The sequence below is a fragment of the Strongylocentrotus purpuratus genome, unplaced genomic scaffold (genome assembly GCF_000002235.5).
Source record: "Strongylocentrotus purpuratus isolate Spur 01 unplaced genomic scaffold, Spur_5.0 spur5_scaffold_1, whole genome shotgun sequence".
In the NCBI taxonomy this organism is placed as follows: domain Eukaryota; kingdom Metazoa; phylum Echinodermata; class Echinoidea; order Camarodonta; family Strongylocentrotidae; genus Strongylocentrotus; species Strongylocentrotus purpuratus.
Window position 1 is genome coordinate 33,131,048 of NW_022145594.1, and position 24,396 is coordinate 33,155,443.

Sequence of the window (24,396 nt, forward strand, 5' to 3'; positions counted from 1 at the left end):
ACCTTTAACATCTGGGCCCCCGTCTTATAAAGAGTTGATATCAATTGTTACTATGTACATACTGTAAGAGATAGGAGACTGCAACTTGCGATCGATTGGAGGACTTGCGATTGATTTGGATAAATCATAACTCTTTTTAAGACAGGGCCCTGAACTCATACACCCAAAGACATGAACATGCAATTAAATACAATAAAGACAATAGAACCAGTGAGACTTACATGGTCGATTTTGCCTAGCTTTCTCTCAAACAGAGGTCTCTCGAAATCCACAATGGACCTCATGGCCTGGTTATACTTGGACACTATAGTTTCTAGCCTGGCCGCTGTCGTGCGTAGCGTCGCCCCGTCGGTGTGCCTCAGGAGTTCTCTTACACCGTCGGGGAGCTTGACGTTGAAGGGTGCCTGGGCGAGGTAGTGGACTTCACGGAGTAGGAGCAGCAACTCGGGGTCAAGGTTTACGTGCAGGACCTGGGGTCGGAGTTCGGTCTCTTCGTCGTAGTCTTCAGCCGTCTGCAAGAGTTAGAAGTTACATGTAGAAGTATATTTAGCTAGTTACAAGAAGGAAATAAAAAAAACTGAAACTAAAGACATGCAGCTGAATGTATTAATTCATTAAGAGCAAAGTAAATACAGATAGCAAACATTTATGAAAAATCAATTAGAGTAACATATTTAATTATAATACATTGATCAATTGCAATGTCAAAAATTACAAATGAAACAGGTAAGTTTTGAGATGGGTTTTGAAAGTCTGTCGGATATGCAGAGGGAGCAAATTCAATGATAAATAGAGAATGGCCTTTGAAAGCAACGCAATGAAGGCTTTAATATCTAGTTTCCTAATCAAAAGCATTAAATCAGAGGCCTCAAAAGTCAATCTTATAATTCTCCACAGATTCTATTTCTACAATAAAAGAAATTATCAATACCACACTAAAATGCTACTAAATCCATTTATATTAAGAGGAAGATATAGAACTCTGTAAATATAAAATTGTCCATCTCTTACAGCTTTCAAGACATTCCTTAAAACACATCATTTCTAATTTCTTTGTATTGTTCTTTTAATTATACTCAATGACACCTGTTTCGTAAACTTTTATTATTAAGTAAGTGCACTTATTTCTTATCTCTAAAAAAAAACCTTTATATGCAAAATGCATGGGTATGATCATGATTCTCATGGATTTTATTTACAACATATTTTTTTCTTTTCATTTCCTCTTCGGCATATTTAAAATATGATATCTGTCATTCTTCATTCATATTGCAAATGTGAGTATAACATTTTTGCCTCACTAAACCTACTACAAGCAGGGACCTGTTTCACAAAACCTTTTTTAATGACAAAAATCAGTGACAAATCTGCTGTTAACCAATCAGAAGCAAGGATTTCAGTAGCTTGTTACAAAAACTGTCATTTGTCACGGATGACAAGTTTTGTAAAACGGGGCCCTGTAGTATACCTATATCGAATTCACATCTGTGATAATCTTACCAGTAATGGCTGCTTGAGTCTATCCCTGAGCTCACTGTGTAGCATCCTCTGCCAATCACTCACACTCTTCTCTTCATACTTATCCAGGTCGGTCATGCTGTCATTAAAAATGTCCCTCAGATGCCAGCCAGCATCCCCATCCAGAGAGTGTGGACTGACCCTCTTCAGTTTTGCCATGGGTTCCTGTGCACAAAATGGACTGTCTCATTATAATATAGGGAATGGAACACGATGGTTTCTTGAGGGGCATATATAATAACAAACATAATGGCAAAATCCCTCAGATATATTTATGGTAGAACATTGTTAAGCCATCATTTCGCATGCATGAAATATTCGCAAATTTGTGAGTGGTTTAGATGTCTAAAAGATTAATGCAGTGAGATAAATTAATCACCATTAACACAACACTACAAGTGTTGCAAATTATGAAGTTTCTAGGTGTGAAAATTACTGCTGGCAACATTTGTGAAGATGTGAATGAGCCTTCAGAATGGGTTCATGATAAATGTAATAATGGGAGACATACAAGCACACAATCTATACCATGCAATATAAAAAATAAAAAATTGCCCACCTTGATCCGCTTTTTGAGTGCTCCGACCCAGGTCAGCTTGCAGACGATGGGTGGCAGGTTGGCATGGAGCGGGGGCTCGCTGGACTTGGCAATGAACATGGTCCGGACGGCTATCAGCTCGTTGGTGAAGGAATTGATCAGGGCCCGGTCCTTGTCCTTGAGGTATTCCTGGACCATCTCTCGGCCGCTGACACCCTCAAAGACCTCCAGGAGACGCAGCTGGGAACCGATGGAGGGACACTGGCAGAAGCTCTGCCGCAGGACACTCGCTAATCGTCTCTCAAGGTCCTATGTGGAATACAAAGAAGCTAGAAATTAATCTATTCAATTCAATTCAATCTTATTTCACATCTCTTTAAAAACACTCAAGAAAGTAAGATTATCCAGAGTCCTTTTCAGGACTTCCCAATCCTCCCTCTCTCTCACAAGGTGCAACTGCATACCTTCTGTACATTAGAAGATATTCACACAAATTAGTTTCAATTAAACAATATAAGTATAACAACATTTATGGACATGGCACTATGAAAGAAGGATGAAGGGTGGTGGATGCGAGGGATCAACAAAGGCCATTGGCCTGTCAAAGGTAATCACCAAAGCTTGGTGATTTATCCACATATACTAAATCCATAAAGGAAAGCAGCTCAAAGAGAGAATCAAATGTGACGATAAATGGTTTGCAGAACAAAACATTACAATCTTGACTAAAACATCAAAAGCAAGTCCTAAATCAAGACCAAGAACAGAAATTCTGTCAAAAGTTGACTACAGTATGACTCAAATCTCAACTACATTATGGAAGGTCTAGTATTTAGTAAGGTCTATTTATCTATCCATAAAACAATGCAAGCAATTTCAAAACCAGGACAAAAATATAGTACATTGAAAAAAGGAGCAATAAATGGATGCAAATCAACAATTCCTTACATAACAAGACTCAGAACAACTGCAGAATATGTTGCAACACAATTAGCCCTATTCCTAACCCTAATTCTAACCACAATCCAAACCCCAACTCCAATCCTAATTCTAACTGTAATGTTCTCCTAAATCTTACCCTACTGCATCGTACTGATGCATGGTGAGGTTAAAGCCTATCTGCATTATTATGGCCAGGAGGAATTAGACCTCCCTGCATGGTCACTGACAAGCGGTTATTTCATCAAGTCAGCTCTCAATTAACATAAGAAAAAGGGGACTAGGGGAATCAACGGGTACCGCTTAGGCATTGTTGGCTGTATAGAGGGCGCAAGTAGCTACAAGCAGTGCAGTCCCGCTTTAAAGAGTTGCAGTTAAACCAAAGACTCAATACAGGGATGCCAGTAAAAATTGATCAGAGAGCCTGAAAATCACCTAGAATGAGCTATTTTGTACGCAAGAAAGCCTTAACTATGGTCTGAAAATTATTCCCCAGGGCCTGAATTCAGGCTTTTGCCTTAAAACCCGCATCCCTGTCAATAACAGTTCAACTTCAGACGCTTTGAGTCCTTTGACACATATTAAAACCAATATTCTTACTTTTACGACAGATCTGAACATGAAGAATGCCCTCTCAAAGGCCTGGCTCTCTGTGATGTCCAAGATATCCTTGACCTCTGACCCGAAGTGATCCATGGAGGTCGTGAACTCAAGATGGATCTCTCTGACGAGGGCATCTAAGCTCTTGGTTCCAGCCCCGCCCACTTCGGCGGCCTTCTGGAGGAGGTTGAAGTGCCTGGTGGTCTGGACCAGCTCTAGTAAGTCGTTGCATCTGGAGGATGAAAAAGATGGTGAAACGTAATTGTATTTAGTATTTATTGTTGATTTCTGGATATTTGATTTTTCAATGGTGTAACATATACAGATTAACATTTACTAATGAAATTGCAAAAATTCTAGACATTAACAGTAAATAAACAAGGTTAACATATGATTAAGCACAATTAACAGAAGGTCTAATGTTGTGTAATGTAATGAGGCTTGAACAAACTTATGGAGAACTTGAAGTGTAAGAAGATAAATGCAGAGGGGAATAATTAGAGACATTAATAGTCAGCATTTTGTCCATTTCCGTGATAATGAACATCTTATGGATCCTAATTGTATGACATTAAACAGATTATATCAATTCACTGCTTGTTTGAAACATTCAACTTTCAAAATCACCACTGATTAATTTTTTTCTTTTTTTATGGAAGATTCGCGAAGAAAAAAAAAGTAGAAAGAAAGTATTATCAATACTGATAATGGTATAGAAGGCTCAGTTCTCAAATGAATTAAACATTTTAATGACGGAAGAGAGTGACCGAACAAAGAATATTCATCCACTGAACTTGATGACATTAAAAAGCTCTGATTTATTTTCTCTCTCTCTCATCTAATGATAAAAATGCAGATTCAACCCCCTGGGATGTAAAGTTATAATAGTTTGCAGTTTTACAAAAATGTTCCTCTAGCATATTACAGCAAGCATCCAGGGGTGGATTCCACCCCCTCCCTTCCCCAACCACCGGGTCATTTCAAGGTTAATACAAAAGGATTGAACCCCTCTGTGAAGCTATTAAGCCAGTTAAAGCACGGAGCAGAAAAAAGAAAGATATTTACCCCAACTTGATATGGTTAAAATAGGCCAAGACTATGGATTGGAGACAAGAGAAAGGATACTTACCTCTCCATGAAGCTGTTCAGCAGGTTGAAGCAAGGAGCGTTCCTTGGAGGCCACGGTGAATCGCTCCACTCATCCTCATTGATCACCACTGCGCTGTTGGTGCTTGTGTCTCGCCACACCTCTGTAGCCGACTGCCGGGTCGGAGGTCGCTTCTGAGCGCCGCTGTAGAGACGGCTGTTGTAGAGCACTCCCTTGGGTGGGTTCAGGTTCCTGAAGATAAGTATATAGTAAAAGAGAAAGGATTCATTCATTCATTCATTTTTTTTCGTCCAATTCTCGTAAAAAATACATTCAACAATACATTATACATATAAGCAAATATATCAACAATTCAAAGAATATGGAGGAGCCAGCAGAGGTTATTGGCCAATAGCCGCAGATAATTATACAAAGTAAAGATAAAAGTAAAGTAAAGAGAAAAGGCTAGTTAAACATAAGATAGAAATTCCTTCATTAGATGATTTTCGTTTGAATGAGGCAAGTTTCAAGATTCAAGTTTTATTGTCCAAACATAACACTGAAATTTGTTTTCCAAAACTGTCCATCATATGCAATATCAATATACCGTAGACAAATCCTGTGATCATAAATGTTTGAGAAAAAGAAGGGTGCGTTAACACTGTAAACATGGGTAAACACACTGCCAGCTCTCAGCAGACGATATATCACAAGAAAAACTCACATGCATGTATGGGAATAAAAGTTCATACATGCACTGCACTTTACATTTTTGTATCTCGTCACACACAGATACCCGAGTACACGCAGGACATTGGCCATTCTTTTATTTTTATCCCCACTTGCCAGTCATTTAGTACACCACACACACAAAAAAAAAAAACACTGTGTTAAACTGAAACTGAATAAAATGCACATATTTCTGACATAAGAATCCAATTCAATACGGCCACAGTTCCATCAAAGGTTTTAAAATAAAAATCCAACTTACATTGCCTCGGCGGTCTCTGAGACCCTTTCAGCGTTGAGTTCATCAGCTTTGTCCTTGTTGTCTAGGTACGTTCCCCGGTAAGCTGCGCAGACCTTGAGGGCTTCCTTCAGACCTGCATAAGACTGGATTCAACAACGTACATGATTACTTAATAGTGTGAAGTGAGCTCGAAGACAAATCATGCCTATACACAGTTTTATCTTCATAATAACATATCAACGGCATTCCTACCAACATTTGAAAATAAGAATTAGGAATTTTTAGCACGGTATGCCTTAGAAAATAAGAAATTGCACTTGCAACGGCAGTGTAACTGGCAATATGAGGTAAATCTGTACCAAAAAGCGAATACTAATTCGCTGCTTTGATCATGCAACCAGACTATGCACGCAATACCTAAACTCTCAAATCCCGGCATATGATTAAACAAGCTTAATTTGGCTTAAGCAACAAAATTTTGAAAAATCTGAATATTCCGGATTATCTGTAAGGGTTGGCAGGTATACAACGGTGCTACATTTAGGCCTGTCTTATAAAGAGTTGCAATTGATCTGAATCAATCGCAAGTTTGCAGTCCCCTATCTGTTATTTGCTTAGTTGCAATTGATATCAATCACAAGTACGTTGTGATAATGTTAACTCTTTATAAGACAGCTAGGGCACTGCTTAAACCAGTTATACAACATACGCTCCTGGCACAAAGGCTTTGCATTCCATTTGATGCAATCAAAATTCTAACCTCAATTTTAAGACACAAGACTGTACCTCACCCTGAACCTTATTATCATAATCAAAATCTCCATCACTACCACAACCTTAACCCTATATCTTTTTACAAAATAAAGCCCCAAGGAAACATCGCCGAAGCAAATAATGGTTCTTCACCAGTGTAAAAATTCCTTTTTTGCAAGCTTTCTTACAGGAGATGGTTGTGTGTAAGTGCAATTTTTTTTCTTTTTTCAAAGTGATATATCAATATTTTATTGCTTTTTACCAGGGCTCTTTTCATGTTTACCACAGCATTAAGGGATGGGGGGGGGGGGGCTTTCAAGAGCTATATTGCCTACCCCTCCTGTGTATTTTATTTTTCGCTGTTCACCACTCAAACCCAACACACAGCAGTCTTTCCACTCCTGGGACCCGTTTCACAAAACTTCTCATCAGTGACAAATGACAGTTGTTATAAGCTACTGAAATCCTTGCTTCTGATTGGTTATCAACAGATTTGTCACTGATGTTTGTCATTTGTCATTGAAAAAAAGCTTTGTGAAACAGGTCCCTGGTGTAACCTAGCTTACCTGTATTGTATTCTTGAGGATGTTCTCACCCACCAGAGACTGTGCCCTGGCTACCACCTCATTGGATACCAACTCCAGAAGGTTGTGGAACACAAAGTCATGATGATAGTACCTAGGATGCAGGATACAATATACAGACTTTGATGCAAAATGATTTCTTTGGTTAGGGTAATCATAATATGATTAAAATTTCTACCATCGGTTTAGAGCTCCACACTAAACAATAACATAGGGGGTCTTGATTGAAATTTGAAGGGTTTGTATGCATGAGGGTTCTGGGGGGTGTTTCACAAAGATCCTAACTTGAACTTATCTCTAAGTTGGACTTAATAATTATGGAAAGCCGTTAGCATGTATGAAAATATTTTTAAAGGGTACTTTAAAAGGCATAAAATGTTGATTCAAATAATTCATTTTCTCTATTATCAAAGAGATTTCATGTTCTTGATGTGGAATTTATAAAGTCTAAAATACTGGAATTTTCGCTTTTGAATATATCCTATTTTAAGGCTACAAATGGCTCTTCATAATGTTTAAGTGAAACTTAGAGTTAAGTTTGACTCAGGATCTTTGTGAAACACCCCCTGAAGTTAGAATTTCAGGACTCATGGGGATTCTCTCTTAATGTCAACCTCTCCTTTTTTTTTAGAGTTTGACAAATAAGCTTTCGTCCCTCCTGTAGGTTAGACTTACTGAAACAAATTATGTTACAGAAAAGATATGGTTGTTTTGGTGATCACTGTGTCATATATGTCAGACAACTATCATAACTTTTGTTGTTAATGCGAGTTTACTTCAGTTTGCTAGTACATGTCTAAGAAACCATAAGAATTAAAAGTGTAACAGGTAATTACTTCTTTTTTTTTCTTCTTAATGTTTCATAGAATTATTAAATTGATAATAATCACTGTTGTTAATATTAATAACCTAATCCGTCCTGATGCATTTTCTAAACAATGTTTCAAAAGCAAACATTTATAAATACCTATAGTAACCAAATACCTAATCAAAGTCCCATTTTCGATAAGTTACCTTGAGTGAGACCAGACCAGCATGAGTGTGTGTACAAGGGGTGGAAAGACTGTCATCAGTTCTTTGGGTTGAGAGGCTGCATGTAGGCGTTCAAACCATGGAAGAAGGGTTACCAGGAACATCAAATTCTCATTGGTCTCTGCTAAAGCCTACATGTACAAAAACACATAATGATACTAACATTAATGATCATTTCTTTAAAAAGTATTTTACCAACTGGTTAAACGATCAAAGCACTTGCAGTATTATCATCACCCAGGTCCCTGGATTCAATTACAAGTCTGCACATTACAGTGATTTACCAATTCGTATCCCACAGGTTTTGGGGGCAAGGTATGATAAAAAACACATTATTATTATGTATTTTATTAAAGTAGCTCTCATTAACAAAAATATTAGACATTCCAATGATATTTTGTTCCATAAATTATTGACAACATCCAAGATTTTCAGTTTTGTGATGACTGTATCAAGCTGAAGCTAGAATCTAAAGCTAAAATTCATCAAACCAAATAAAATATTATTTTTATCAACTTTGATCAAAATTCCATAATACAATTCAATAACGCTTATTAATGTATGGAACTTATTCTTTACATTGCAGACAGCCAAAAAATAAACAATATTTGCTTCCCGATTTTGCTTTACCTGTCCGATCTCCCTGCGTACGTTATGGAAGGAATGTGAATAGGTGCTGTTGGCGTCGTCTAAGTTGAGAAGGATGTTGCTTGCCACTGGTGAATCTAACTGTTTGTTGATAGAGAGCAGTTTCTCTTGACGTTGCCGCCACAGGTTGACCTCGTCCAAGGGGAAAGGTCGCACTCCAAACTTTTCTCGCAGGTCAGAGAGGGGTTCGTGTTTTAACACAAGCTACGGGGGTGAAAATTGATAGATGGTAATAAAATTAGTATTCATTTTATTTCTTGTATTCAGAAGACATTCCTACTGCAAAGTATGACTGTACAACTCTTAAAGCGAGACTGCACTACTTGTAGCTACTTGCACCCTCTATATAGCCAACAATGACTTAGCGGTACCCATTGTTGCCCCATGGTCCCCTTTTTCTTATGTTCATGGAGAGCTGATTTGATGAGATAACCACCTGTCAGTGACCACGCAGGGAAGTTTAATCCCTCCTTGCCAAACTAGTGCAGATAGAATTTAAATTGTTTGAAGAACGATGCACAATGACTGATATGAGAACAATAAAACATGTCCCCGATCCCTCCCCCTCCAGGGGACAGTCCGAGCACTTTAATTATACAGACCTTAATCTGCTTGATCCAGCCGACCACTGTTGACTCCAGGACATGGATGACCGCTGACCTTCTGTTGGCGTTACTTGCTGCCTCGGTCAGCACCTCGATGGATGGCAGGGGCAGGCTGATTTGACCCTAATGAATGATTATTATACGGAAGAAGAAAAAAAGTGGTCAAGGGTGGGGAGAATATATGATTTTTTTTTTGATTTTTTTTTTTACTGGGAGTATTGTAGTATAATAGTGGTCCATTCACTTGACTCTCAAATAAAAGGCTGGTGGTTCAAATCTCTGACTGGTGCTTGTGTCCTTTATCAAGGCATTTCATCAACGATTGACTCACTCATTTTGTTATAATGAATTTGATTTTAACTGTTATACCAGTATCTACTTTAAGTTTAAACTTTAGACCGAGGTCTTTTGAATAAATGTAATGGGGTTTCAGCACATCCAATCAATATGACAACACTTAATAACATATACCTTATATGAAATATAATTATATCTTAGAACATATTGCAGTCAAAGGAGGCATAATGAAAGATGTCTGTAGATTATTCAAAATCTAAATCTTAAAATGGAGGCTGGAGGTGTTTTGCCTTTTTCCCCTTTCACTTGATATAGGACTACAAAGTAAGTTCAACATAGGCAGAGCAGTGAAATATTTTTATCTAGCTAGCCTATTAAAGGCATCGTTTAACAAGGCTAAATCTTAGATGCATGGCCGTAAGTATTAGCAGTGTCTGTGATATGGTATAATATTGAAGCCCTAAAAAAATTGCACTTCAACACGATCATGAAGTGCCTCTAAAAAGTAAAATCTTTGAGTGACCCGTTTTACCATAGTCATTTTCCCCAATAGACTGTAGTATTAATTTTTTTTAAGTTAGGAAAACAAAAAATGAAATTTGGATTTCCAATTATAAATATCTTGATAATCAGACAGGTGATCGGCTTGTAAAAGCCATGGGATTCCTGATTGATCTTATGATTGCAGCATGAGCTAAATCCAGGATATTGTTCAGAATCTGAGGCAATTACAGAGTCACTTCGAGCATTAATTTAGAGTCTATCAAATATATCATGGTTATCAAATTTATCAGGGATGACAAACATACCTCCACATGCCCTTCTGTGACGTTGGTATTGGCCATCAATCTGTGAAGGATGTCCATGAGCTTGTCTGAGCTAACCCCGCCATAGGTCTGCACTCCATCCGTACACAGCAGGGGTAGGTACAACTGATTCGTTAAGCAAAACGAGAAAGAATTAAGTGATGAAAAACTGCCTCAATGAATCATTACCACTATTACATGGAGGGGCAAATTCAATGAAAATTATCAATTGTTTACAGAATAAAACAATTCTCACTTACATGAATGAAGTATAACCTATAAAGTACAAATAAATTATCCTTAATGTAAGCCTTTTGTCGTATAAAACAGCTTTTTAGTTTAAATCAACATTACCAGTATATCAAGAAAACAGGCTAAATGTTATTTATATATATATCATAACAATACAATTAGACCTAAACACATTCACTATAGTGTTTGTGGCAACTTTTCAAAAAATTTGAAAGCAAAAAATTTGTTTTTTGTGACGGGAAACAATTCCTTTTTACATGACAAAAGAAAAAGCAGGTAACTATGTGAGTGCACGGAATGTATAATGGAAATGCCATACAAATAATAATAATCGATTTGTTGAATATTTAAAAAAATCAGATGTTGAAAGCATCAGAAAGAACTGTTCCTTACTTTTTTAGAAAGTAGTTCCAGCTGATTGAGTACTAATTTATTACTGTCCGAAAATACCACATCAGTTCTGATGTTCTCTTTGGTCAATTTGTTGAATATAAAAAATCAGATGTTGAAAGTATCAGAAAGAACTGTTTCTTTAGAAAGTAGCTCCAGCTGGTTAAGTACTAATTTATTACTGTCCGAAAATACCACATCGGTTCTGATGTTCTCTTTGGTCAATTTTTTTAATATAAAAAATCAGATTTTGAAAACATTGGAAAGAACTGTTTCTTACTTCTTTAGAAAGTAGTTCCAGCTGATTGAGTACTAATTTATTACTGTCCGAAAATACCACATCCGTTCTGATGTTCTCTTTGGTCAGCTTAGTGGCCTGATTGGTCTTGATGAAGATGACCCCCTTGGACCTAACGTCCTGCGGTGGAAGGAGAGAGGCCACGAGCGTGTTCTTGGGCTCCCTGGTGTAGATGAAGAGTCTGCGGACGTCTTCGTTGTTGCAGAACTCCAGAAATGCATGTCTGACGGATAGAAAATTGAACAAGAATTTTAACTCTCTTTAATACAAAGTCTTTGAATAAACAAAAGAATCCATGCACAAAGAACTTAAATTTGAAGTGATGGATTTTGGTTTTTTGTCTGGTGTTTGGGGGGTTCGTTTGTTTGTTTTATGCTTCTTAGAATAATTCTATTATGTCTGAACTTAATTTCAATAAACTCCCTGTGCATGATCTGATTCGATCCAAAAATTATACAACTACCTGTTCTCATCTCCAGCAAAGAGGGCTTCGAGGTCATCATTCCTTTAGTAAGCTCCTACCATTTCCTGTGAATTTTGGTTGTTTGTCTTTTTAGTTTTGGGGAATTTTTTGTTATTTAAAGAATAATCGTATTACATGTATGTCTGAATTTAATTTCAATAAACTCCCTGTACCTACATGGATATGATCTGATTTGATCATGATTATACAACTACACTGTACCTGTTTTCATCTCCAGCAAAGAGGGCTTTGAGGTCATCATTCCTAGGACGAAGGCTTGACGTGATTCGAGTCTCAAGGAATCTCAGCCTTTCGTCCACCTCCATGCTGCCGGGCTTAGTGATGGTCAATTACAACAATCTTGATTCCTGTCATACCTGGAAAGATACAAGAAGTTCAAACAGTTAATACATTTGAGAGTGTAGATGGTATCTTCATTGAACATTTTATAATACCGGTAATAATAATAGCGGGTTCTTGCAATGGCAGATTTGGGAGTGTGGGATGGAGACAACCAGCTTAATTGTGCCTCCCCCCCCCCCCCCTTTTTTTAGGTAATTTCTTGTTCCTCTTTCCATTATAAATTTAGAAATCTTACATATTTTTTTAAAGATATAAATGGAACTGTCTCCCTAATCATTGCATGTCTTTTGCACCCAAATAACCCAATATTCAGTCAATTCACTGCTTTTATACATACCCTAAAGCAGATTTCAAGAAACGCTCATTCTTATATAAAGCAAGTTTTCTGTTCAACAAACTTCCAAATTCTGTCAAATGAACTGTGCAAGCACGGTTTGCCAATCAGGGGGACATTTAAACAAAACCGCCTGTATAAACGTAACGGTTTAACGTTTAGTAAAAAAGCTGAATGACTCGGGCCTACCAATTTTGCATGAGCACGCAATGCACATAGCCTGACAGGGATGCGTGCAATTTCTATGGGAATGGTTTTAGCACACAAAACCGAGTGCACGATCAGACACCAGGGAATAATTTTCCTCAAATTTTTTGATTAGCAATTTCAGCTGATGGATAAATATTTCAAATGAAATTCTGTACATTTCTATGGAAGAAAACTGCTACACAAAAGATATTTTGTATAGCAGTCGTGCAAAAATGCATAGCAAATTGCGATGCGATACCAGGAAAATTATTCCCTGGACACCCTAATATTTCTAACCTGAATTATTACTTGCGTAGTGGTTGGATGCACATTTAATTTTGTGGAAAAATTTGGTTTATAATGTCCAAATGAAAGTAGAAACATCGATCAGATTAAGCATGATGTTGTCGTTTAGTTTTAGAGACAGTCAGAGCCAGATCCTATTTTTTGGGGGGTGGCATTTAGAATTAGATTACCATGGCATGCCTATAATATTGTTAAAACTAGTAGGATGCCCCCTCCTGAACAACTGCAGAATAATACGTACACCGAGATTTCCAGACCCTAGCTAGCTTGGCTGATTGACATATCATTAACAGCTTCGAAAAAGGTTACAATTCAACTCCAATGTAACTTGTGCTGTCCTTACCGATTGAGCTAACAATGCCAATGGGTTGATGAAAGGTGGGTTTGCATGATCATTATGACCCTATCACTAACGGTTGACTCACCTTAACGGTTACCATGTGCGCATACACAGGTTTAGGCCAATAGCTAGCTAGACTCTTCTGATTGGTGGCTTGTCAACGTTGTACTTGGTACTACTACTGGTAGTCTAAATGTGCGGGGTATCATTCTGCAGTTAAGCCACCCATTACTACAAATACAATGAAGTCTAAGTCTAACTGTAAACTAGACAGAAATAAACGTCTGGTATATGGGTCATTCTTTAATAAAACTGACATTTGTCAACATTCCCAGAGGCGGTCAGAGGATGAAGAGCCAGATCAGATGTAATCTCAGCGGAACAACCATTGATACGGTCTACTTTACTTTTACATGTACTTGTTTACTTCGGTGTAGAGACTGGAAGCTCAGCTTATTTGTCCCTCTTTTATACTGATGCATCCCGTCAAAAGTATGGTTCAAACTTAATTGGATTGTTTCTCCAATAGTAATAATACCCTTCTAGGCCTAGGGATGACTTGAATCGGTTAATGGTGGCAGCATTGACTATTGTTAGGCAGGGCATTCCAATTATTAACACTCCTTACTGAGAAACTATACTGCCTAATTCTTGTATTGGCACATTAATTGTTGGACAATCTTGAAAGTATGGCCTCTTGACTTGTTGTTGAGTCAGTGGCTAGTTCAATAAAAGATAATAGCTGGAAGAATTTTGAGGAATTCACTCTGTCATTGTCAAAATCAAGCCTCTCATCTCAGGAGGCATTAGGTCTAACTTTAGACTACAGGGGCTCGTTCCTAGAAACCAACGACAAGACAGTCATAACTTTATCCGCCAACTACAGAGATGTCTCTGATCTTCCTAAACCGTTTCACGAAGAGCTTACTAGCTAAGTATCTCGTGAGATCGATATTATCGGCGAGAAGAGGAGCCGAGAATTAGCCGTAGTCGCAATACCACCAGATTATTACAAAATTAATATTAGGGAAAATGCAATTATTTAAATGAATTAGTATAAAAAAGATTAAAAATGATACCAAGAAATAAGAGATCCAATATACTTCCAAATTTGTGTAGATTAAACAATTGAAGTACTTGTAAAATATAATTGTGAGTTTTTCATTACATGACCAGTGAATCAGTTTTGTTGTTGAGATGGGCACCCCCGAATATTTTCATTTGATAGTTTATAAAAATACACCCTTATATTATTCTTTGAAAAAATACGATGTAATGAAATTTGTGTTCAATGTTTTTGGCGTCAGCACAATATAAAAATTACAAAACTTCAATATTTTTCAAACGTTAAAACATATGTTTAAACCATTCACTTTGCATAATTTAAAATAAAATTCATCTCGAAATTAATATGGGTCTGAAAACTAAAGAATACATTTCAAACTATGGCTTGCCTGCCGTGGCAAAATACATATCCCTTCGATGAGTTTACAATGTGGAAATAAGGCGTATAATCAGTTTATTTAAGTGGGAAAATCCTTAAATACAAACATGGCATATTTTCATGAGATTTTCAAATACAAAAAACGATAATTCACTGTTTAAGTGAATGTGTAGAAAAATCATAGTTGGAGGATTTATTGTCCTTTTTTGCCAGCCATAGTCTACCCAATAAATGACATGTGATGGCGCTGCCCATCGGCATCGACTAAATAGTTATGACAGAGATACGACGGTGTCAGAGGTGTCATAACTCCTTAGTCAGGATGTTGTCGTTGATCTTGGCAAAGAGGGCTTGGTGAAACACGTAGCGGACAAGTTGTTCACTAACGCTGATTTAGTCAAGAAGTTAGACTTATGACGGTTTGTAGGAACGGGCCCCAGCATTTTGGAAAATAAGTCCTAACATAAAAGTAACAACATTGATGTAAAACTTGATCACACAACCTTCTTGAAATTGCCATTAGTTAGGGGTCTAGATCTAGACTAGATCTACTCTAGGCCCTAAATCATAAATGCCTCGATCAGCAATCAACGTGAATCCAAGGGGCATATAGATCTAGGCCTAGACTAGTCATAGAACTCATACTCATACTTAGTCATAGTCATAGATCGAGATCTGACTAGACTTCTATCACAACTAATTAGCTGAAGCTTCAAGCCTCAACACCAAAGTGGGCCTAAACCAAAGTAATTAAGTAAATCTATCTAGCAAGGCCTAGGGGTCTACCTCATGACCTATCTAGTATGAGCCTCGCAAGGGCAAGACCCTGTGCCCGTTTCTAGAATGGCAGTAGTCTAGATCTACTCTGCATTATTTTGAGCTGAGCAACACTGCGCCGCGCAGTGCTGTACACGCGCACGTACCTGCGGCGATCGACGGCCATCCGACCCCGAGTTTTCGGGGCCAGGCAGGACTCTCGAACCGCAGCTCACTGATGCATCGCGCATAACGGGACACGATAATTGATTGGTTGTGCAATTGTGTTAGCAATGGTACCTACGATTAGTTCAACGAAATTGGATTTTCATGATTCAATAGAAATTACTAATGCTACTTACCACTACTGTGAAAGTTAAAATAGCCATGTAATTATATATCGTTCAAATATTTCCAAATGATCTCTTGATAATCCGCCATATATTGTTGACTGCGTCGCGCGTTGCCAGGATATACGCCCTCTACTGCCGATTAATGTGAGCAAATCTATCAAAATCACACAAGATCATAATTATCATGATTCATTCAAAATGCCGCTTAGCAGATGCATGGTACATTTGTTTTGTCCCATTTATTTTTAAGTGCTTTTTATTGTTGTTGCAATCCATGTAAAGTGACAAATAAGGTTGCAAGTGTTTAAATATAGGAGTAAAAAGTAAAAACCCTTCTGGCTCTTGCTCTCAGCCCGCTGCAAGGCTCTGCATGCACAAGTTGGGGCACAATTAATTAAATTTTGTCTTGCTTGCATATGCATGCTCATTTTTTTTATTGTGCCCCCCCCCCCTTCGGGAAATCTTTGATTTGCTCTAGTATACAAGCCAGGGGCAGCCGAGCGACTTCCAAAGTGGGGGGGGGCACCGAGAAAAAAGGGCACTTTCTGGAATAAAAGGGCACCTACAGGCTGAGGGAAATCTCAAAGCGAAAAAGTTAATACACTTCTTCGTTTTTTTTTTACATTGGAACCCCGACATTGTAATTACATTATCAGGGATGATTTCAATATTTGTTTCACTTTATACACCATACAAGATATTACTTTAGCATCATACTAATGTACAGCTGGGTGTGATGGTCTGACAAATTATTTGCTAGCGCGAGGACAAAGTTAGTAAGATTTTTGAGGTCGCAGTGCGAAAAATTACTTCTTATAAAGAGAAAATACCCGGTACTGATGGGGTTATAAGCACATGATTATCATAACGGAAGACTGAAAAGGCCTTTGCTAAGTAACATAAGTATATCATCTATAAATACGCGCGAGCGTAATGAGCGAGCTTTGGGGGAGTTTCTCTTAGTCGCGTAAACGTGAACAAATTTGTTGCGACTCAGCCAGCCTGTGAATAAGCGGCGGGGGGTGGGGGGGGGGGGGGGTGTAAGAGAACTATTTTTATTATTTTTGTTTTGCCTAATTCGTGAGAAAATTCTTTTTGGGGGGCAGGGGGGCCAGGTCCCTCGCCCCCTCTCCCCCCCCCCCCCCCCCCCCCCCCGATTATTCAGTGGCTGGCTGAGTCGTTGCGATTTTTTTTTTTTGCGCATGTCCCTTATTGGCGGCGCAAAAAAAAAGAGGAAGAAAGGAAGAGAAAATAGAAAGAGAAGGAAAAAAAAAGAGAAAAACAGAAGAGAAAAGAAAATAGAGAGAGACTGAGAAGAAGAAAAAAGAGATAATCCGGGTTAGAAAGGGAGAGAGTAAATAAGAAATTGCACTAAGTAACAGTAACGACGAATAAGTCGAAAACTGGGGGGGGGGTGGCAGGCGCGGATCCAGGGGGGGGGCGAGCGGGCCTTGGCCCCCCCCCCCCCCCCAAAAAAAAAAAAAAGAGAGAGAGAGAGAGAGAGAAGAAAGGAAAAGAAGGGAAAGGGAAAGAGGAGAGAAAGGGAAAGAGAAAGAAGAAGAAGAAGAAGAAAAGAAAAGGGGGAAGAAGGAAATCGGGGGGGGGACCGAAAGGGCCTTGCCTCCCAGGCTGTTTGACCCCCCCCCCCCCCCCCCCCCCACCCCCCCCCCCCCCCCCCCCCCCCCCCCCGAATAAAAAAATTGGAAGAAGGAAGGAAAGGGAATTAAAGAATAAAGAAAAGAGGAGATACTGGCGTACTAATAGGGGGGGGGGGGGGCTTTGGAGAAATCAAATTCAAACGTGATTTATTTCTAATTCCACAACGGTGGATTACAAATAATGCTGAAATGATATAATTTCCCAGATTTGTCCTCATTTTTTAGTAAATTATACGTTTGTATATGTGTTTGTTGGAAAATGACAAATCCTAAATTTACAGCCAGGCACGAAATATGATTCTTGAGATTCCTACATGTCAGGGCCCGAGGTACGGCAGGGATCGGGAGCCTCGAGCTCCCTCCCCCCCCCCCCCCCCCCCCCCCCACTTTATTTGAAAAAGTATATTAAAGAGAAAAAAATAGAATGAGAGCAAGAAAGAAAGAATAGTTAACTGCAGTGCTAAAAAATGAGGCATCAAAATATGCTCATCTGACCGTGATTAAATGCCTAAAACCCCTAAGCTCCGGGGGCTCTGCCCCCTGGATTCCACCTAGGGTGCTACGGCGGGCCCTTAGATGCTCATCTGACGGTAATTTAATGCCTAAAATCCCTCTTTTGGGGGGATCCGCCCCCCAAATAGTGACCTGCCAGTGTCACAAAATAATAGGTATTAAAAAAAAATAATCATCTGACCTTAATTAAACGCCTAAACCCCTGAGCTTCCGGGCCGGACAAGTTATCAAAATGTGTTTATCTGACCGCAGGCGCGTAGCCAGGGGGGGGGGGGGGCGGTCCCCCCCAAATCGGAAGAGGACGTAGGAAGTAAAAGGAGCAGACAAAGAACATCTTTGAAATTCAGACAAGGATTAAGAGTATAGAGAACGGTACAACGCATCGTCTTCTTTCTCTAATAATTTAATGAAACGTCAAAGCTTTGCGCAGGAGGGGAGGGGGGGGGGCTGAATTCAGACAAGGATTAAGAATCGAGAACGGTACAACGAATCGTCTTCTTTCTCTAATGATTTAATGAAAAGCTTTCGCGCTTAGCGCGGGATGGGGAGGGGCCTGAATTCAGACGAGGATTAAAGTCGAGAACTCTACAACGAATCGTCTTCTTTCTCTCATAATCTTATGAAACTTAAAAGCTTCCGCGCTTCGCGCGGGAGGGGGGGGGGACCTGAATTCAGACGAGGATTAAGAGTCGAGAACTCTACAACGAATCGTATTCTTTCTTTAATAGTTTAATGAAACGTCAAAGCTTCCGCGCTTCGCGCAGGAAGGGGAGGGGGGGGGACTGAATTTAGACGAGGATTAAGAGTCGAGAACGGTACAACGAATCGTCTTCTTTCTCTAATGATTTAATGAAACGTAAAAGCTTCCGCGCTTCGCGCGGGAGGGGGGGGGGGACCTGAATTCAGACGAGAATTAAGAGTCGAGAACTCTACAACGAATCGTCTACTTTCTCTAATAATTTAAAAAACGTAAAATTCGCGCGGAAGGGGAAAAACTAAATTCAGACGAGGATAAAGAGACGAGAACGGTACAACGAATCGTCTTCTTTCTTTAATAGTTTAATGAAACGTCAAAGCTTCCGCGCTTCGCGCAGGAGGGGGAGGGGTGGACTTAGACAAGGATTAAGAGACGAGAACTCTACAACGAATCGTCTTATTTCTCTATAATTTAATAAATCGTAAAATTTTTCGCGCTTCGCGCGGGAGGGAAAACCAAAATTAGACGAAGATTTTGAGTCGAAAACGGTACAAAGAATCGTTTTCTTTCTCTAATAATTTAATGAAACTTCAAAGCTTCCGGGTAGGGGAAAACTCGCCCCCCCTCCCTGCACCGACCCCCCCCCCCGCATTACGTCACTGTTGGTCACCATTACGTACCAATATTTGGCTCGCATAATTTCAAATTTGGGCCCCCCCCCCCCCTAAGAAATCCTGGATCCGCGCCTAGGTGGTGGTATATGCGCGCGTGTGAAATGCCGACCGCGATCTTTAGGTTGTGCAAAACTCAGTCGGAAATTCGGAATTCAGCTTATTAAAAAAAAAATACGAGCATGCTTGTTCATTTTAAGCCGTAATCAGGGGGCGGCCGAGCGACTTCCAAAGTATGGGTGGGGGGGGGGGGCACCAAGAAAAAGGGCACTTTCTGAAGAAGAAAGGCACGGCAAATTTCAAAGCAAAATATACATTTGTTTAGACATTGGTATATACCCCAACATTGTGATTACTTTATCAGGGATGATTTCAATATTTGTTTCACTTTATACACCATATAAGATATTACTTTAGCATCATACTAAGTGCAGCTGGGTGTGATGGTCTGACAAATTATTTGCTAGCGCGAGGACAAAGTTAGTAAGATTTTTGAGGTCGCAGTGCGAAAATTACTTCTTATAAAGAGGAAAATACCGGTACCGATGGGGTTATAAGCACATTCTCATAACGGAAGACTGAAAAGGCCTTTGCTAAGTAACATAAGTATATCATCAGGGGCGGATCTAGCTTTTTGCTAAGGGGGGGGGTTGACCAATAATGACGATGCGGAGCATCGTCCACGAGCCGCGAAGCGGCGAACCGATTTTTTTTGGGGTGTTTATTTGAACCCCGTAAGTGATGTTTTCCTGGCATCTATTAACACAATGGAGACCATAAAAAGCAGTGCATGATAACGTCTTTTTAAATCAAGTAACAGTTAAATACACAGTTATATCCAGAGTTATCATGTGTTTGGTTAAGTTACCAGATGAGTTGAATATCTTCTCACAATATTTGCACTTGAAAGGGTTTCTCTCCAGCGTGCGTTCTTTTTTTTTTTTTTTTTTTTTTTTTCCTTCCCCCCCCCCTTTTTTTGGTTTGTTTTTTGGGCCGTCCAGGGAGGGGTTTAAACCCCCTAAACCCCCCCCCCGTAGATCCGCGCCTGTTTCCCCGCGAAGCGTGGGCGCTGGATGTGTTTTATTTACTCAAATTGTAGTATTACAACACGTCCGTATTACACCCCCATGTATGGTAATTTACCCTGTATGCCAACTTATTTGCATGATTCAAACATACCTTCCAGTAAAAAAGATGCGAGACTGGATTGCCGCAACTTCTTTGCCCTGTTTGCTTCCATATTGCTTGTCACTACACTCAGACCAGACTGATAAAAAAGTGAGCAACTTGAACAAGTAATCCAGGAAATGAGCAGCCCAGCTCAGCGTGCGTTGCCAGGTTAAATCTTCACAAAATCCCCACCCAAACGACACTTAAAATATCCCCAAAGTTGCCAAATTTTGACAGAAAATCCCCAAATTCGTTTTTCATAAAACTCAATATTATTTTCATTCCCAAATATTTATTTTTCATCCCCAAAGACTTCAACAATCCCCCAATTTTTTAAATTTTTTTAATGTGGGGATTTTGGGGATGAGAATCGGCAACGCTGGCCTAGCTTGTCACTTCGGCGGTGACCCGTGTCCTCAAAAATGCTGATGGGGGGGGGGGGGGGCAAGGGACTCTGTGACATTTTTTCGCCCAACCCCCCCCCCCCCCTCCCCCAAAAAGAAATAATAATAATAATAATAATAATAATAATAATAATAATAATAATAATAATAATAATAAATGAAATAAATACATAGAAATAGAATAAAATAAAATTACAAGTTAAAAAAAAAGATAAGATTTAAAAAAATGGTCCCCGGATTTTTTTTTTTTGGGGGGGGGGGGGGTTGCCCCCCCCCCCCCAACCCCCCCCCCCCCCCCCCCCCCCCCACCCCCCCCCCCCCCCCCCCCCCCCCCCCCCCCCCCCCCCCCCCCCCTCTAGATCCGCTTTGATCATCTATAAATACGTGCGAGCGTAATGAGCGAGCTTTGGGGGAGTTTCTCTTAGTCGCGTAAACGTGAACAAATTTGTTGCGACTCAGCCAGCCTGTGAATAAGCGGCGTGGGGGTGGGGGGGGGGGGGGGTGTAAGAGAACTATTTTTTATTATTTTTGTTTTGCCTAATTCGTGAGAAAATTCTTTTTGGGGGCAGGGAGGCCAGGTCTGTCGCCCCCTCCCCCCCCCCCCCCCCCCGATTATTCAGTGGCTGGCTGAGTCGTTACGATTTTTTTGGGGACTCCAAAAAAAAAAATGTCCGCTTTCCCCCCCCCCCCCCCCACCCATCTCTCTCTCTCCTTTTTTTTTTTTTTTTTTTTTTGCGGGGGGGGGGGGCAAGGCCCGCTTGCCCCCCCCCCCTGGATCCGCGCCTGTCCCTTATTGGCGGCGCAAAAAAAAGAGGAAGAAAGGAAGAGAAAAAAGAAAGGAGAAGGAAAAAAAAGAGAGAAGAGAAAAGCCTAAGCGGGAAATGAGAAAAGAAAAAAAACGAGAAAAACAGAAGAGAAAAGAAAGAGAGAGAGAGAGAGAGACTGAGAAGAAAACAAAAGAGACAATCCGGGTTAGAAAGGGAGAAAGTTAATAGGAGATGGCACTAAGTAACAGTAACGACGAATAAGTCGAAAACTGGGGGGGGGGGGGGGGGGTAGGTATATGCGCGCGTGTGAAATGCCGACCGCGATCTTTAGGTTGTGCAAAACTGAGTCGGAAATTCGGAATTCAGCTTATTAAAAAAAAATACGAGCATGCTTGTTCATTTTAAGCCGTAATCAGGGGGCGGCCAAGCGACTTCCAAAGTATGGGTGGGGGGGGGGGCCAAGAAAAAAGGGCACTTTCTGAAGAAAAAAAGGCACGGCAAATTTCAAAGCAAAAATATACATTTGTTTAGACTATGGTATATACCCCCGGCCAACATTGTGATTACTTTATCAGGGATGATTTCAATGTTTGTTTCACTTTTTACACCATACAAGATATTGCTTAAGCATCATAATTGCGGTGTGATGATCTGAAAAATAATTTGCGAGCGAGCGAGGCGAGCGAGAAAAAATATTAAGATTTTTGAAGTCGCAGTGACAAATATAACATCTTATAAGAGGAAAGAACCAATCCTGATGGGATTATATATATATCACATTCTCATAACAGAAGACTGAAAAGGTCTTTGATAAGTAACATAAGTATGTTATAATGCGTACGAGCGACTATAGCGAGTGAGCTTTGGGGGAAATTGCTCTTAGTCGCTTGAGATGATTAGGGGCGCGTCAATGATGAGAGGAAAAGGGGACACTTATTAGAAAAGAAAAGGAGCATGTGTCAAAGTACAAAGAGATATTATCAGATGTGAAAATAGGGCACTTCTTAGGCCTACACCCTCAAAAACAGGCACTCACCAGGGATGAAAAAAAGTCAGTCATGAGAATAGGAAATGGGCATTTGTCGACGGAAAATGGGCTCCCATCAGATTTTGATAGGGGCATTGATAAGAGGTGAAAAGGGGCTGGATCCGCCACTGGTTGGTCCATCCAGTGGCGTACGCAGGATTTTTTCAAGGGGGGGGGGGGTTAAAATCGGGCCCAAAATTTCGCAACGACTTAGCTTTACTTTTTTGCTCCCGAAAATTTGAAAAAGTGGACACTTTTGGCCTAAGAAAAGGTGACCATACCACCAGGGGCGTAGACAACGGGGGGGAGGGGGATGCATCCCCCCCACCTCACAAGGTGGGGGGATGGCATGTACAATCATCCCCCCCCCCAGGTTTTGGGGAATGATATTTGCTTACTTAATAAGTCATAATGATAAAAATAATAGTAATAATAATAATGATAACAATTATAATATTAATAATAATAATAATTATGATGATGATAATAATAATCCTCATCATTATTGTAATTGTGTTTATTGTTATTAGCCGCATTCACACTCGTGAAAGCCAATTCAGACGGTAAAAAAAAAAGAAAATCTTACAAGTATTTTGTGGTTATCTTGTGGTTTGGAAACCACAAGATAACCACAAGATTAAACAGGCGCGGATCTACGGGGCGGCCCAAAAAACAAACAACAAAAAAAAGGGGGGAAAAAAAAGAAGAAAAAAAAGAAAAAAAAGAAAGAAAAAAGAACGCACGCTGGAGAGAAACCCTTTCAAGTGCAAATATTGTGAGAAGATATTCAACTCATCTGGTAACTTAACCAAACACATGATAACTCTGGATATAACTGTGTATTTAAATGTTACTTGATTTAAAAAGACGTTATCATGCACTGCTTTTTATGGTCTCCATTGTGTTAATAGATGCCAGGAAAACATCACTTACGGGGTTCAAATAAACACCAAAAAAAAAAAATCGGCTCGCCGCTTTGCGGCTCGTGGACTTAGCAAAAAGCTAGATCCGCCCCTGAGTCATCCCCCAGGTGTACGAACCTGTCTACGCCACTGCATACCACCCCCCCCCCCCCCCAACGGAACAAAATGTCAATTTTTCAAATTTCGGGGTTTTCAAACAGATCATACAAAAAACATACACATAAACCCCAACCCCAACCCCAACCCCCAACCCCTCCGTACGCACCGGGGTCTATCTGAACACTTTTCTGTGGGGGGGGGGGGGGGGGGGGCGTGTTGGCCCAAAAGATATTTTCTATTGGTTTCTGTGGATCCGATATTTCACTTTCCTTATTAAAACCAATATAGACACCATGGTTTCTGATGGATCGGAATTTCGACCTCTCCCCCCCCCCCATCCCAAACTGCTTCCGGCGCGCCTGACTGTAATTATACTTGTTTTAGTATATTCTTGTGATCATTTTATGCCTTTGAATGAAAACATAATTTATAGGCCTATATACTAACTTTGTAAAAATAGGACCCCAATTCTAAATAGTGCTTTTTCAGCTTTACTAATGGTCATATCCTATCAAGTTCTTCTAATTATTATTATTTTTTGTTGTCGATAGTATCATTTTACTTTTGTATTTAAGGTACTTTGAACTTAAATACTAAATCAA

The 24,396-nt window shown here is 39.8% G+C and overlaps 1 protein-coding gene across 1 annotated transcript in view; it reads right to left on the reverse strand.

Moving 5' to 3' along the window:
- LOC762758 (dynein heavy chain 9, axonemal) overlaps window positions 1–16,004 on the reverse strand; it is a 110,988-nt gene extending 94,984 nt beyond the window's left edge. Inside the window, exons 1-14 of the mRNA XM_030978704.1 lie at window positions 15,875–16,004; window positions 12,003–12,157; window positions 11,300–11,540; window positions 10,381–10,503; window positions 9,272–9,397; window positions 8,652–8,873; window positions 8,004–8,152; window positions 6,972–7,083; window positions 5,674–5,795; window positions 4,725–4,934; window positions 3,596–3,827; window positions 2,078–2,365; window positions 1,501–1,683; window positions 222–512 (exon numbers count right to left, since the gene is read on the reverse strand). Of these exons, the coding sequence (XP_030834564.1) occupies window positions 222–512; window positions 1,501–1,683; window positions 2,078–2,365; window positions 3,596–3,827; window positions 4,725–4,934; window positions 5,674–5,795; window positions 6,972–7,083; window positions 8,004–8,152; window positions 8,652–8,873; window positions 9,272–9,397; window positions 10,381–10,503; window positions 11,300–11,540; window positions 12,003–12,106 (2,403 nt within the window). The 5' untranslated portion in view covers window positions 12,107–12,157; window positions 15,875–16,004. The remainder of the gene's footprint in view (window positions 1–221; window positions 513–1,500; window positions 1,684–2,077; window positions 2,366–3,595; window positions 3,828–4,724; window positions 4,935–5,673; window positions 5,796–6,971; window positions 7,084–8,003; window positions 8,153–8,651; window positions 8,874–9,271; window positions 9,398–10,380; window positions 10,504–11,299; window positions 11,541–12,002; window positions 12,158–15,874) is intronic.
- Between the last annotated feature and the right edge of the window lie 8,392 nt (window positions 16,005–24,396).